General features: G+C 33.8%; 1 protein-coding gene across 6 annotated transcripts in view; it reads right to left on the bottom strand.

Moving 5' to 3' along the window:
* Positions 1–3,628: 3,628 nt before the first annotated feature.
* Positions 3,629–12,312, bottom strand: part of LOC135632116 (alpha-N-acetylglucosaminidase-like) — a 37,118-nt gene continuing 28,434 nt past the window's right edge. For 2 of the 6 annotated variants that reach the window (XM_065140527.1, XM_065140525.1), the window contains 8 exons: positions 11,441–11,488; positions 10,498–10,630; positions 10,304–10,406; positions 7,847–7,957; positions 5,659–5,903; positions 4,337–4,574; positions 4,160–4,238; positions 3,629–4,061 (listed from right to left, as the gene is read on the bottom strand). In XM_065140527.1, coding sequence (XP_064996599.1) covers positions 3,754–4,061; positions 4,160–4,238; positions 4,337–4,574; positions 5,659–5,903; positions 7,847–7,957; positions 10,304–10,406; positions 10,498–10,562 — 1,149 coding nt within the window. In that variant the 5' untranslated portion in view covers positions 10,563–10,630; positions 11,441–11,488 and the 3' untranslated portion in view covers positions 3,629–3,753. Of the gene's footprint in view, positions 4,062–4,159; positions 4,239–4,336; positions 4,575–5,658; positions 5,904–7,846; positions 7,958–9,159; positions 10,407–10,497; positions 10,631–11,440; positions 11,489–12,312 lie in introns of those variants that run through there. The other 4 variants (XM_065140524.1, XM_065140526.1, XM_065140528.1 and 1 more) reach the window with 4 other exon arrangements.

The following is a 12,312-nucleotide window of genomic DNA, read 5'->3' on the forward strand; positions in this document are numbered from 1 at the left end:
TGAGTGGACGAACTATTGAGTATCCTATGGGCCTCCCAGATGACACCTAAGATTAGATTGGGAGAGTCACCATTCAACTTAACCTTTAGCACCGAGGCTATCCTACCACCCAAAATAGTCTTCTTGATACCTCGGGTTGAGAGCTTTGACAAGAAAACCTCCAAAGAAGGACTTCGAGTCGGACTTGACCTAATCAACGAAGTCAAAATATAAGCACATACACAAGCACTAAGATAAAAAAGGTGGTAGCTAAGTTATATAACTAAAGTGTTTGCTCTCGATGAGTTGTATTATGGGGCTTGGTGGTCTATAAAGCTGAAGTTAGTGACCCAACCAGGTCTCGAAGAAAGTTATCATCGAACTAGGAAGGGCTATATCGAATCATCGAAGTCATTCAAGATGGAACATATGCGTCAGACGTTTGAGAATGTGGCACATTACAAACCTAAAGAAGTTTTACCCCTAAGACCTATCTCGGGATCAGGTTGGGGAAGACTATACCTCGAGTATCAAACGTTGATCTACAAAGCCCAAGACACCAATTGTTGAGTGTATCTTCTATTGAGAAACTACAGAGAGCATCACATGCACAACAAAAAAATAAAATAAATTTTTTTTTTCAAAAGAATCATATCTGATCTTTATGCGACAATTGGGAGTAAAAAACTAAAAAATAAAAAACTGATAGGATCGAGTCGGCACTAAGAGGGAGGAGGGGGTGGGGGTAAATTAGTGTATTGATAAAAATCACGTCGAGTCAAAAATCTCGTTCAATAAAATCGTTTCGGAAATATATTAAACTTGAAAACACACGGAAGCATAGTGAAAGTACGAATTTAGTTTGTAATTAAAATGAAAAGCTTAAAGTAAATGCAAACCAGATTTTTATAGTGGTTTGGTCGTTGTGACCTATATCCACTCTTGATTTCTCTTCCATCGAGGCCACTGACTTCCACTAACGATCTTTCTTCAACGGGCGAAGATCAACTATCATTTTACACTCTTTCTCCTTTTCACGGGTTTAGGAGTCAACCCTTATAAGCATCTCTTTCTTAGACCTCATTTCTCCCTTTAGACGAACTTCTAAATACTAGGAAGAAGTGATCCTAAATCCTAATAGAGTTTCCTTTTTTTTTTCTCAAGTATTCTTTCCCCCTTTTTCAACTCAATTTTGTACTCAATTCTTACTACTCCATGCAAGAATAGCTGAGGTATTTATAGACCCAAAATGATTTTAAAATTAGAGCTAAAAAAGTTCTCATCTTAGGTTTCCTGGGTCCTGGCGGTACCAAGCCCAAACAATGATCCAACAGGTGGAATCTTCAATGGCACAATCTCCGAGATTGTGTCAGGCAGTGGTATTGCCAATTTGGGTGATGGTATTACCCAGACATAGTCTCCAAGACTATGTTAGGTGGTGGTACCGCCTAGTGTAAGAGAATATTTATCAAATCGTGAAAAGTTGAGATTTTCTTTATGTGAATCAAGATTTTTTATTATTCTCCTATGATTCTACTTGTTATATATTAAAGAGAAGCTTTATTGAAGTTATGATCTAGATTTCTCGCAATTATAATTTAAATTTTCTATTGAATGAATCAAGATTGTTTTCTATTTAAAAGGAGATTTATTAAAATGATTCATGGACTTTTGGGTTCATGACTTGATTTCTCATTTATGTGATGGTTAAAATATTTGTACCTTTGAATTCTTCCCTTCTTTCATTTTTTCCTTTAATAACAAAATGGGGGAGAAAAATTGCTAGCTTGTACATTTCAAAGAGAAACACTTGCTAGGAAGCAAAATTACTATCTTGCCCATCTCAAGAGAGGCAATACTCATGATGTATGAATATCTCAAAAAGTTGCTAGCTTGCATGTTGTAAAATTATGTAAAATTTTACCGGCTTACGCTTTGCAAAGGAAGTAAAAATTTACACTTATGATTCTGCTGCTTTGATAATTTACCCTTCAATGGTTTGAGTTTATAATCGAAGTATTTTTTACGTTACTTATCTTAAAAATATATTAGTTCATAAACTCATCAATTGATTTCATCATCAAAATTTGTAATTCAATAAGGAAGACCGAACTACTATAAATCAATTTTCATTTCTTCTCTTGCTTGTGACTTTTGTTTGTGATTGCTTACTTATTATTATTCACTTTACTTACAATCCTTACTTGCAATCAATATTTGGTTAGTTATGTTTTTGATACAGATTTTACGATCAAGCCTTAAAATCGGTTAAAAATTTCTATAGCCCTAATTCACCACTCCCCCCGCAAATGCCGTTGAGATCCTAACACCTATTTCACTGTCAACTACTAGAAGGCCTAAAAATCTTCCTACCCCTCTATCATAGCCTCAAGAGGAGGTCTTGATAATGAAGATCCCAGCAAAGTAGCACCCAGGCCAGCAATAACCGATTCTATCAAGAGATTACTTTATTTAGTAGTACTTCATCTTCATCTCCAACGTCCAAAGACACAAAAGCAACTTTGATGTCCAAAGACGCAAAAGCAACCTTGATAGAGGACATCCCTTTTATAGCCCCTGTTAGAGATGCTATTAGATTGGTGAGAGGAGGAAAGAAAAGAACGGATAGCAAGCATTTTGTTATGATCTATCTACATATGTCGAACGAGAACTTTCGAGCGATTATCGCTTGAAAACTCTTTGCTTTAGTTTTTTTTTTATTTTAGGTGTTTTTAAGTTCATAGCAAGAGTGGATTAATTTTTCATTCTAAGTTATTTTTATTGCAAAATAAGTTTAACTTCTCTGTCTAAAATTTTCATTTAAGAGATGGTATGAATCATCGAACCTAAACTCCATATGAATTAATGAAGATAACTTAAGCTTTTCCATTTAAGGGCTACTTAGTCCATCTATGATAGTTAATTATGACAAGATAGTGAGAGGAAACTAAGAAGCTAACATGATTCAGGGCATGTTTCATGTAATATTATAGAAACCATCGTGACCTACTTTTCTAGTCTCTAAGGGTTTCTTATCACCACTCTTCATCTAACAATATATTGAACATATTATATTTTAATTTCTTTTTGGCTCGAAAGATTAAGTTTGAGGTGCTACAAAACTACAATCACTAGCTAATTAAGTTCACCAGGATTTCTGCCAGGAACTTGACGATGCTTAGATAAATTTCAAGCTTGAGAAGGCACTACCTTGGAAGCCGATTTGAACTTAAAAGCTTCTAAGCACTTTTGAGTGAATCGAGCAAAGCAATTTTTACGTGTAAATCGTAATATTTATGCCCAAAAGTCACAAGCATGCTTTGAAAACTGAATTAAAAGTGTTGTAGCTTGATAGTGCCCATGACAATTCTGGAAAGTTTGGTCTATGTCGGTTCAGGTGTCAGGAAACTCAAAAGAAATTAAAATTATTGCAGTAGTCAACAATAGCATTTATCATAAAAAACGATGAACTTCTTGTTTGGTACTAAAAGTTCCCATTAATATATTTTGAAATGTCCATAGTCCATAAACAGTGAGAACACCAAACATATTAAGTGATCATAAGTACTAAGTTGACTTTGGTGTTACAGAGTAATAAGAAACTCAAATTGTGGCAAATTGACATATCATTGCCTAGACAATGCCTTCTTGATAAATAGATTAGGAATCCATTATGGAACAAACAACTCATAACATAATTGTTTTGATAAAAAAACCAAGGCAATAAGATTCTTTTGAACTTCGGGAACGAAATTATCATTAGGAGATTGTGTGTCAAAAATAAAAGATCACAAAATTAGCAGCTTCATCATAGTTTGAACCCATATAAAGTGATTGCAAGTTATCAGTACAAAAATACTTGTCATATAGCCATCGAGATATATTTAGAGCATCACCAGAAGCTTTCACTGGAAACAAATTTCTACTGCTTTGCCACTTGTTGGTAAGGCCTATCCAGCCCCTCCTCCAGTCTTCTAATGGGAAACTCTCCCCCTTCGCCAAGCTGTCTATCATGTACTTGAAATATATAGATGCTCTTGGCCCATAGTAGTCTAGTAGAAGACCACTCCAGTACTTGTTTCCTGCACAAATGAGATTGTCGCAAGAGTATTACATTAAAACAGATTGATGACACCAAAATAAAGGGGATAAAGAAAATTGTTTCTGCATTTGTATGTACCATAATCACGAAGCAAACTAGCTTCAGTCTCAGTGTTATCAAACCACATGGTTACTTGAGTCCTTGCATTCCATTCAAACTGCACCATAGAAGCATGACAATGGCAGAATCCTACATAAATAGGCATACAAGTATTCAAATTTGACGAGGGCAAACAGGTGACAACAAGAATCTTACCTGTTGCTCCTGTTCTGGGTATCTTGAAAGGTGCTTAGCACTTTCCAACCAGGGTCCAAGCAGAAATCCATCATGGCATGACAAAAGCATGTCCAAATCTTTCACAAGGTCAAGAAAGTGCTGCCTATATATGGTCACTTGTTTTAAATTACTGAGTTGGTACCCTTCTATAATCTTCAAGAATACTTTGTTTGCATACTTTGCTAATGCCTGACGGGTGAGATCCACGAGATCATATCTAGAATAATAGGAAACTAAAATTCATATAAGATCCATTATCAAAATATAGTTGTATGTTAAAAGCTCCTAATATTGACATGATTTACAAAAAATTATTATTGATGGGAATAAATATTTGAATTGTATAATATTGTTTGTAGCTAACTTTATGATAATATTGAACTATATAATATTTTTATGAAGAAAGGGAGAAAAAATGGATAAGGATGCAGATAATTTACAATGTTTATCATTTTATATAATTATCCGTTAAGTTTATCGCATGAGAACAACAAGAATTGATAGAAAGAGTCATACCCATTGAAGCAGCAAAAATTTACATGTATCATAACAAACACAAGCCAATTCTAGTCATGGAGCTGTAGTCTAGACTGCTTTACATGGGTTATAACTTGATAAGCTTTCATTGTCATAAAATAATGTACAACTGGATAAAGAACTTGCAATTATGGACATTGAGAGCAATATGAACAATGTAAATTTACATGAGAAAGGAAGTATCTTTAACCATAAAAGAAAATTGGTTATTGGACAATGATTTAGTAAGTGGTTGGGACGATCTAAGCCTCAATGTTGCATATCATGCCAGTTTCACACCTGCTAAGGACCAAAGACCAAATTCACATGCAAAACCTCATTCTCTAGCAACATGTACAAGATCTTGTTTTAGAAACAAAGACATCTTAGTCACTTAGTAATTGGAAAAATAGAACAAATAAGAGATAAAAAGACAAAAAGAGGGGGAATAAGAAGGAAAGGAAAATATACTGACTTCATCCAAAAGTTTCACTGAGCAATTGACTCATCATAATTTTGCAGTTACAGAACCACAACCGTCTACCAATGTACATTGCTTAAACCTGTCAAATCGGAACTCTACTTGGATTTTGCCACTACCATCAGTCAAATTTCAACTGCTTTTGAAACTAATATTAAGATGCAAATATGCTGATTTAGATGGAAGAGATGAATACCAACAATATGCAAGTCTAACATATAAGCAGATAACTATCAGAGTGTGTTTCAATTCCTTGCTCTTGTCATGGCAAGCTTTACGCAAAAACAAATGAATCGCAAATCACCTGAAAGTCTGACTATCTGATACGTCATACCCATTTTCTAGGAAAAGAACTAATGCGCGTGTGACATCAGCAGTTGAATACCATAAATGTGGTTGATCATAAGAATTAGATGTTTCCTTCAGTGGCTCTCTTTCTGATAATTGTCGACTAAAATGCACAAGCTTTCTCTCTTCAAATATCTCTGGTATCAATATGACAGATGGATCAACATCTGGAAATGCAACAATTACATCTCGATTTTTGTCCTGTTGTTGAGCAGTTGAGACATATAGATACATCAAAAAGCATTAGAACTAATAACTAGTAAGTAAATGCATGAAAGCACCAAAAGTGATGCACTTAATTATTGATAATAATCTCAAAGAGGTAAAACTGTAATTCCATGTGGTAATTTAAACCAATTCAAGCAATGGTTTACCCATTAGAATCTGGAAGAAAGCTTAGCTTGAACCACTTCAATTTGGACTATGGTCTAGTTGCGCAATCCAATCACAAGCAAACTTTAAGTTTCTAATGCCCTTGATCATGAAATTCTCTCTCTTTGGTCTTTTAGCTCTCAGCACCTCTTTCTTTGCCTCTGCTTATCAAACTATTTTTATTTGCGACTTAATTCATAGTCTTGAAGCCATAAAAGCGACAAAAGATTTCTAATGCTCTGCTGGGACATTAACCATCATGACCGATAGTAATGATGAAGGCCATAACAAAGAAGATAAGGAAGAAAAGTAAAATGATAATAAAGAGAATAAGAAAACAGATAAAAAGATGTAGAAGCAAATGACGTGTTTCACTTAGACTGATACGAAACAGGCAGTACGTACTGGTTCAGACATCAACTGGTATGTGGTATGCAGATCGCCCCTGTTTAGGGCGATTCAGTTCATCCATATATAAGGAAACTAACCTAATTGTTTCTCACGCACAGCGCAACCTTTGCTTCTCAATGTGACCTCCACTTCTCAGGCACACCAGGGCCTCACTGCACACCACCACCAAACACCACCTTTGGCCTAATTGCTTCTCATAGGAATGCCCATTTTCCTCTTCCTCTTCCTCCTCTTCACCATAAAGCTGGTTCTTTTTTTTTTCATGCCTTTGATATTTGCTTTCCAAATGAAAATAGTTTTCGTTATAATTTCCTTATCAACCTTTATCTAGAAAGTAATTAATCTAAAGCCAGGTTTGTAAGTACCATCATTGATGTATTATCAACATCAGTGGTAAAATCTCTTTGATTCCTCAGACTTAAGTTGCAGCACTCTTTCTGCTGTTGTCAGAGAGGAAGAGTGTAGATCTCCTTTTTTACTAAAATCCAAGTGTTTCTCTGAATACCAAATCCAATAAGGATAGAAAACATTGAAGTTACCAATAGTGATGCTGCAACTAAAGCAGCTTAAAACATCATGATCTTTTGAACTAGAAAGTCAATATAGGGCAATATCTAATTGTGATATTATTGAACCAATTGACAGAGTAATGATTAATTCAAGTGATCAAATATTAAAAGATTTTCCTTACTGGTACCTTTATGGTTCTTGATCACATCAATGTGATCACCACCGATGGTGGCAAGCTTTCACAATATCTTCGTCTTTTGACTTATTTGGTGTTATTGTGCCAATTGTCAAGTTTCTTATTATCAAAAGAAGACAATTGGATTTGTTTTCCCTGATCCTAATTTTAAAGAAAGTAAAAGAAATATGGAGTCCTTTCTTGGTTGCATGCATACAAATGATCTTTGGCATTCATAGACTGTGACTTCTATTGGCAATTGACAAAATTATGGATGAAGAATTATTTGTATTTGAACTCTCTTTTTGCAATCCTAGATTGTAACCTTCTGTGAACAATTATATCCCTCCCAAAGCCATCAACTTTGGTCACGAAGACTTAACTAAACCCTATTTTTGGTATTCCAAGTAGAGCAATGACAAAAAATGACCTCAAGTTTGCTTGATTCAAAAGTGGTACATAATTTTATCAAAAACCATAATTTACAAAAAATGGAATCATCTTTTGTAGTGAACACTTAGAATGGTTAGTTTTCTAAAGCCACAATGCACCACATTTCAAGCAAGAAGATTCGACTCTGAAAACCTTTAGATGAATATGAAGTTTATATGTGGATAATGAGGATCTACTGAGTCATAAATTAGCCTACAATAGAGAAAACAAAGATTAAACTCACATAGGCACCATCTGTGCAATTATATAGAGTATGATATAGTATCTGCCAGGCATCTTGTAGTGTTGGAACAGACCTTCCATATCTCCTTGTTGCATATAAGTCAACCCAGATCTAAAAAGAAAATGATAAAAGAAAAGCCAAAACATTTCTTGATGGGTCTGATCTAAATTTTGAAATAATCAGTCAGTAAATCAAGCTTTCATATGCTTATCACTTAACAATGTATATAATGAATTCTAAATCATTAAAATTCCATCAAATTTACTTCTCAACTAAAATTGTTCATTGACAAAGAACAAAAAAGAACGTTAGTTGTAGGAAATTTAGGCAACAATCAAACTAGATGATCTAATTATTTCTACCAAATAAATCAGCTAAAAGTGAAATATGGATCTTTTTTCACATTGTGATTCGTCCTCATTAAGCTTCTAGTTCCATTATTCTTTTTCCACAAGTAAAAATAGACATGCTTTTAACTATTATCAGATTCTGAAATCCAATTACTAAGCTGTCCTGAATTGATGGAACAAACTATTTTGCTGAGTTTGCATGATGACTAAGAAACTATATCTTGCTACATAATTGGAAGAATGGCAATAAGCGGATTATATATCCTAGAACAGAAAGAAAATGCTAAATTTTGTTCTACCAAAAAATGATCACCTAAGCTCCTCAATATTAAAAATGATGCATAAAAACCCAGAAATAGATCAAGTACCTTGCATATTTAAATGTATCCGACCTAACAAAGGTTAAATGAAGGATCAAAAAGAAAGTAGGCAAAGTGAAGAAGTGAAAACTAATAAACAGATACGCAAATCACATTTGTACAATCAAAACACATGCACAAAGAAAAGAAACATGCTCCATCTGAGATCACATTTGGTCAAAATTTTGTTCACAAGGCAAGGTTTAATCTACAGCTTGCAATTTGACCTACAATAAACAAATCAAAATTAAATTCCTATTTGCCCAATACAACAAAAATGCATTTAACTTGATATTGTCCTTCACAAAGTTCCAAATTTTAATTAAATTTCTTTTCTAGTGCTACTATTCTAGTTTATAGATTACTAGACTTAATCTGCCATTGAAGCAGGAACTACTTAACTGCTGAACCGAAAAAAGAATCTTAAATTATATATATACCTGTTTGGGAAAACTATTTGAACTTATTCTATGTAACTAACCTATAGGATATATTCAATTTATACATTACACCATATAGGAGGCGAGAAAGGAAAATTATAGCTTAAAACATGTGGGTGGTATTCAATAAGGTAAAGAGACGGGTATACAAAAGTAAATATTACCTTGACATCTACTGGTTTATGATGAAATGCCATTTCAGACATCAGATCATAAACAACAGGATTTTGCTAGACATTCCAACGCCAACCTTTAGACCAGCGAAACATTAGACAAACATAAAACATACCAATGATATTCCTCAAGGATATATATGGATTAAGAGATGATATTAATATATAGCTCCTTCTAAATTCCATAACTTATAACAGAAATCACAACAAATTTTGCTACAACTTTTACTTGTTGAAAGCGACAGGGAACATTTTTTTAGCTAAAAATAAAAATTTTAAATCTGCAAAAACAAACTTTATTTTATCCAAGTAGTCAAACTCATATCCTTTGATGCTCACAAAAAGGCTTCAGCACCGAAAAATATATTTTTTGACTAATAAAGATATGTTTGAGAAAAAGATTGACACTACCAGTTTATAAGACTTCCTTTAACAGATAGCACAGATTTTGTTCGTGCTTCACCAATCATTTTCATAGTGAAAACATGAGATGTGATTCACTACAGATTTTACAAAATTAAAATTGTGAACACTGTCATAAAATGGTGTTTATATATTCAAACATTTCTCAGTAATTTTCTAGAGATGCAAGAAATAATATAATAAACTATATAAATAAATTATAGCTACCACACCTAGATTAAGGAATAATTTTAACTCACTAATGAACTAAAATAACAAATTCCAACAATCCTATATCACTGGTCAGAAGCACAACACTAACCACTGTAATGGCATGTTTTAAGCTGTTGAACCTTGATGACATTTGACACAACCAGCAAATTCACAATGTGGAACTAGCCCAAATAATGGTTCAAAAGGAAAAAAAAATGTAGGTAACGGTCGAAATCAACCGTTACCGTGCTATGTCGAGCGGTAACTGTGTCGGGCGATAACGATCGAAATTTCAATTGTTACCGTTCGATATGCTCCTGTTTCATCTGATACGCGACGATATTGAGTGTTCCGCCCGATAGCGGACGGTCCATGTACCGGTATGCTATTAGACCGGTACGTATCGCCCGTACCAGACAGTATTATTTGAAATTAAAAACCCTGGGACTAGGTACCATCTATCACAAAATAAGCTGCACATAATAAATTATATTTTAAGTACCACAAAAGGGCAACTAACCATGGTTGAATTTTCACTTGTACGATCTTCAATAGGTCCAAGTGCAATTGCATCGAGAATACCATACATCTCAATATTTCCAGCAAAATTGTGTAGCATGCACCTGCAAAAAATTAATATAAGTTGCTGCTGATCAAGATTATGGAAAAAAGGAATCTTTACATATTGCTACAAGAAAATTAACGAAAACCAACATTTTGAGAAATAGAGAACTTTCCAGATGTATGGAACACCATAAAACTGTTTTGATGTAATCCATATTGGTTTTACTTCAGCGAATAGATCAAGAACTACCATCCGCCCAATTGGAACTGAATGCAAGAGAGCCTAACAATAAAAGAAAAGTTAAATTGCAGGTTCTGAACCAAATTGTGGCAACAATTTATAAGTTTAACATCTTATGATGGTATAAGCCTAACAATGATAACAACTTAGAAGTAACTAGTTCTGATGATAGCATAAGTTTAACATCACTTTACTGTCAAAACGAGGTGTAGATAACTATAAAAAATTGTGCCAATATCGAGAAAAAAAGTTTTGATGCACCAGAAACAATAGCGTTGATGTAGTTCAAGAAAACTCTATATAGTCAAGTGACAGGAAATGATCGACAAATTCAATCCCAAAAAGTTATTCAATATTACATTGTGTGATGCAGTTTTGCAGTTGATAGGACCATATGCTTCTTTTCTTGTTTGCCTTCAATTAAATCAATCCAGAGATACTTGATAAGCATTCTTCAATGCCGATCTCTCACTTCTCGAGAACATCTTATTTACAATCTCATCCTAGTTATAAACCTATAAATCAGTTCAAAAGATGGCCTACTAAAATTTATACAAATAATCATCATAAAACAAATTCTCAAATCATATGCCATTTTATTCGTTGTCATAGTATATTAAATAAGCACACATGATATTTCTAAATTGATCCCATGATTTTGCCAACCTCCATATACAAGAACATTTGCAACATAATTGCAAATCAAGGAAAACTTTATTATAAGGATTAACATAGGTATCAAACATATTTGGTATAAAATGGACATGAACACAGAATTTCAAGTAAATAAAAAGATAATGACAGAGATAAGTATTAATAAAATCTAAACTAGCAGGTCAACAAAAACACTACCTTCATCTGAGGTGGTTTCCAAAACGGGCCATATTAAAATAACCAACCCTGTAGAAGTTTAGAACCCAAAAAGATTATTTGATGTTACTGTGAAACCAAGAGCATCACGCTTGACCATGAAAGAAGCCTAAAATCTATTAATTCATGGAAAAAAGAATTTAAGGAACTGGCATATTGTACATGTTGGCTAATGCAAAGTAGTATGTATCACCCCAACAAGGTGCCCACACATGATAATGAGGGTATCATGCCTCATAAAATGTTGATATATGTTTATTATAAAACCACAAGAAACTCAAATAATCACTAGGCATCATCTAACTGAAATAGGAAAAGCTTCCTACTCCAGGATTTAATGCTTAATATTCATTGGCAACAAATATGGTACAATAGAATGCATCTTAAGCAATAACCTTGAAATTCTTTCTAATGACAAAATATCTATTACATGATACATAAGTTCTTAGTGTTCAAATTGGATCAATAGAAACAGGGATAAAAATTAACAAAACTATCTATTTGTTCTGAAACCCTATCAAACCTTGACTTTATGCAAAATTTATGACCGCCACGTTTTTTTACGAAGCCCAGCATATACGACTTCCCGAAGGCAAATTTATTGGGAATTGTCAATATTTTAAATTTTTGAGAGGGAGCACGAAAAACCGATCGAACCTTAACTCTTTGCAAACTTGATGACCGTCACGTCTTTTGGCAAAACCCAGCTTAAACAACTTCTCTAGAGCTAATATATTTGGAATGGTCAATATTTTGAATATTTGAGATGGTGCACAAAAAACTGATCGAACCTCGACTTTGCGTAAACTTTATAACTGTCATATTTTTTTGAAAAACTAAGCTTAAACAACTTC

The sequence above is a fragment of the Musa acuminata genome, chromosome BXJ3-2, assembly GCF_036884655.1.
Source record: "Musa acuminata AAA Group cultivar baxijiao chromosome BXJ3-2, Cavendish_Baxijiao_AAA, whole genome shotgun sequence".
NCBI classification, from domain to species: domain Eukaryota; kingdom Viridiplantae; phylum Streptophyta; class Magnoliopsida; order Zingiberales; family Musaceae; genus Musa; species Musa acuminata.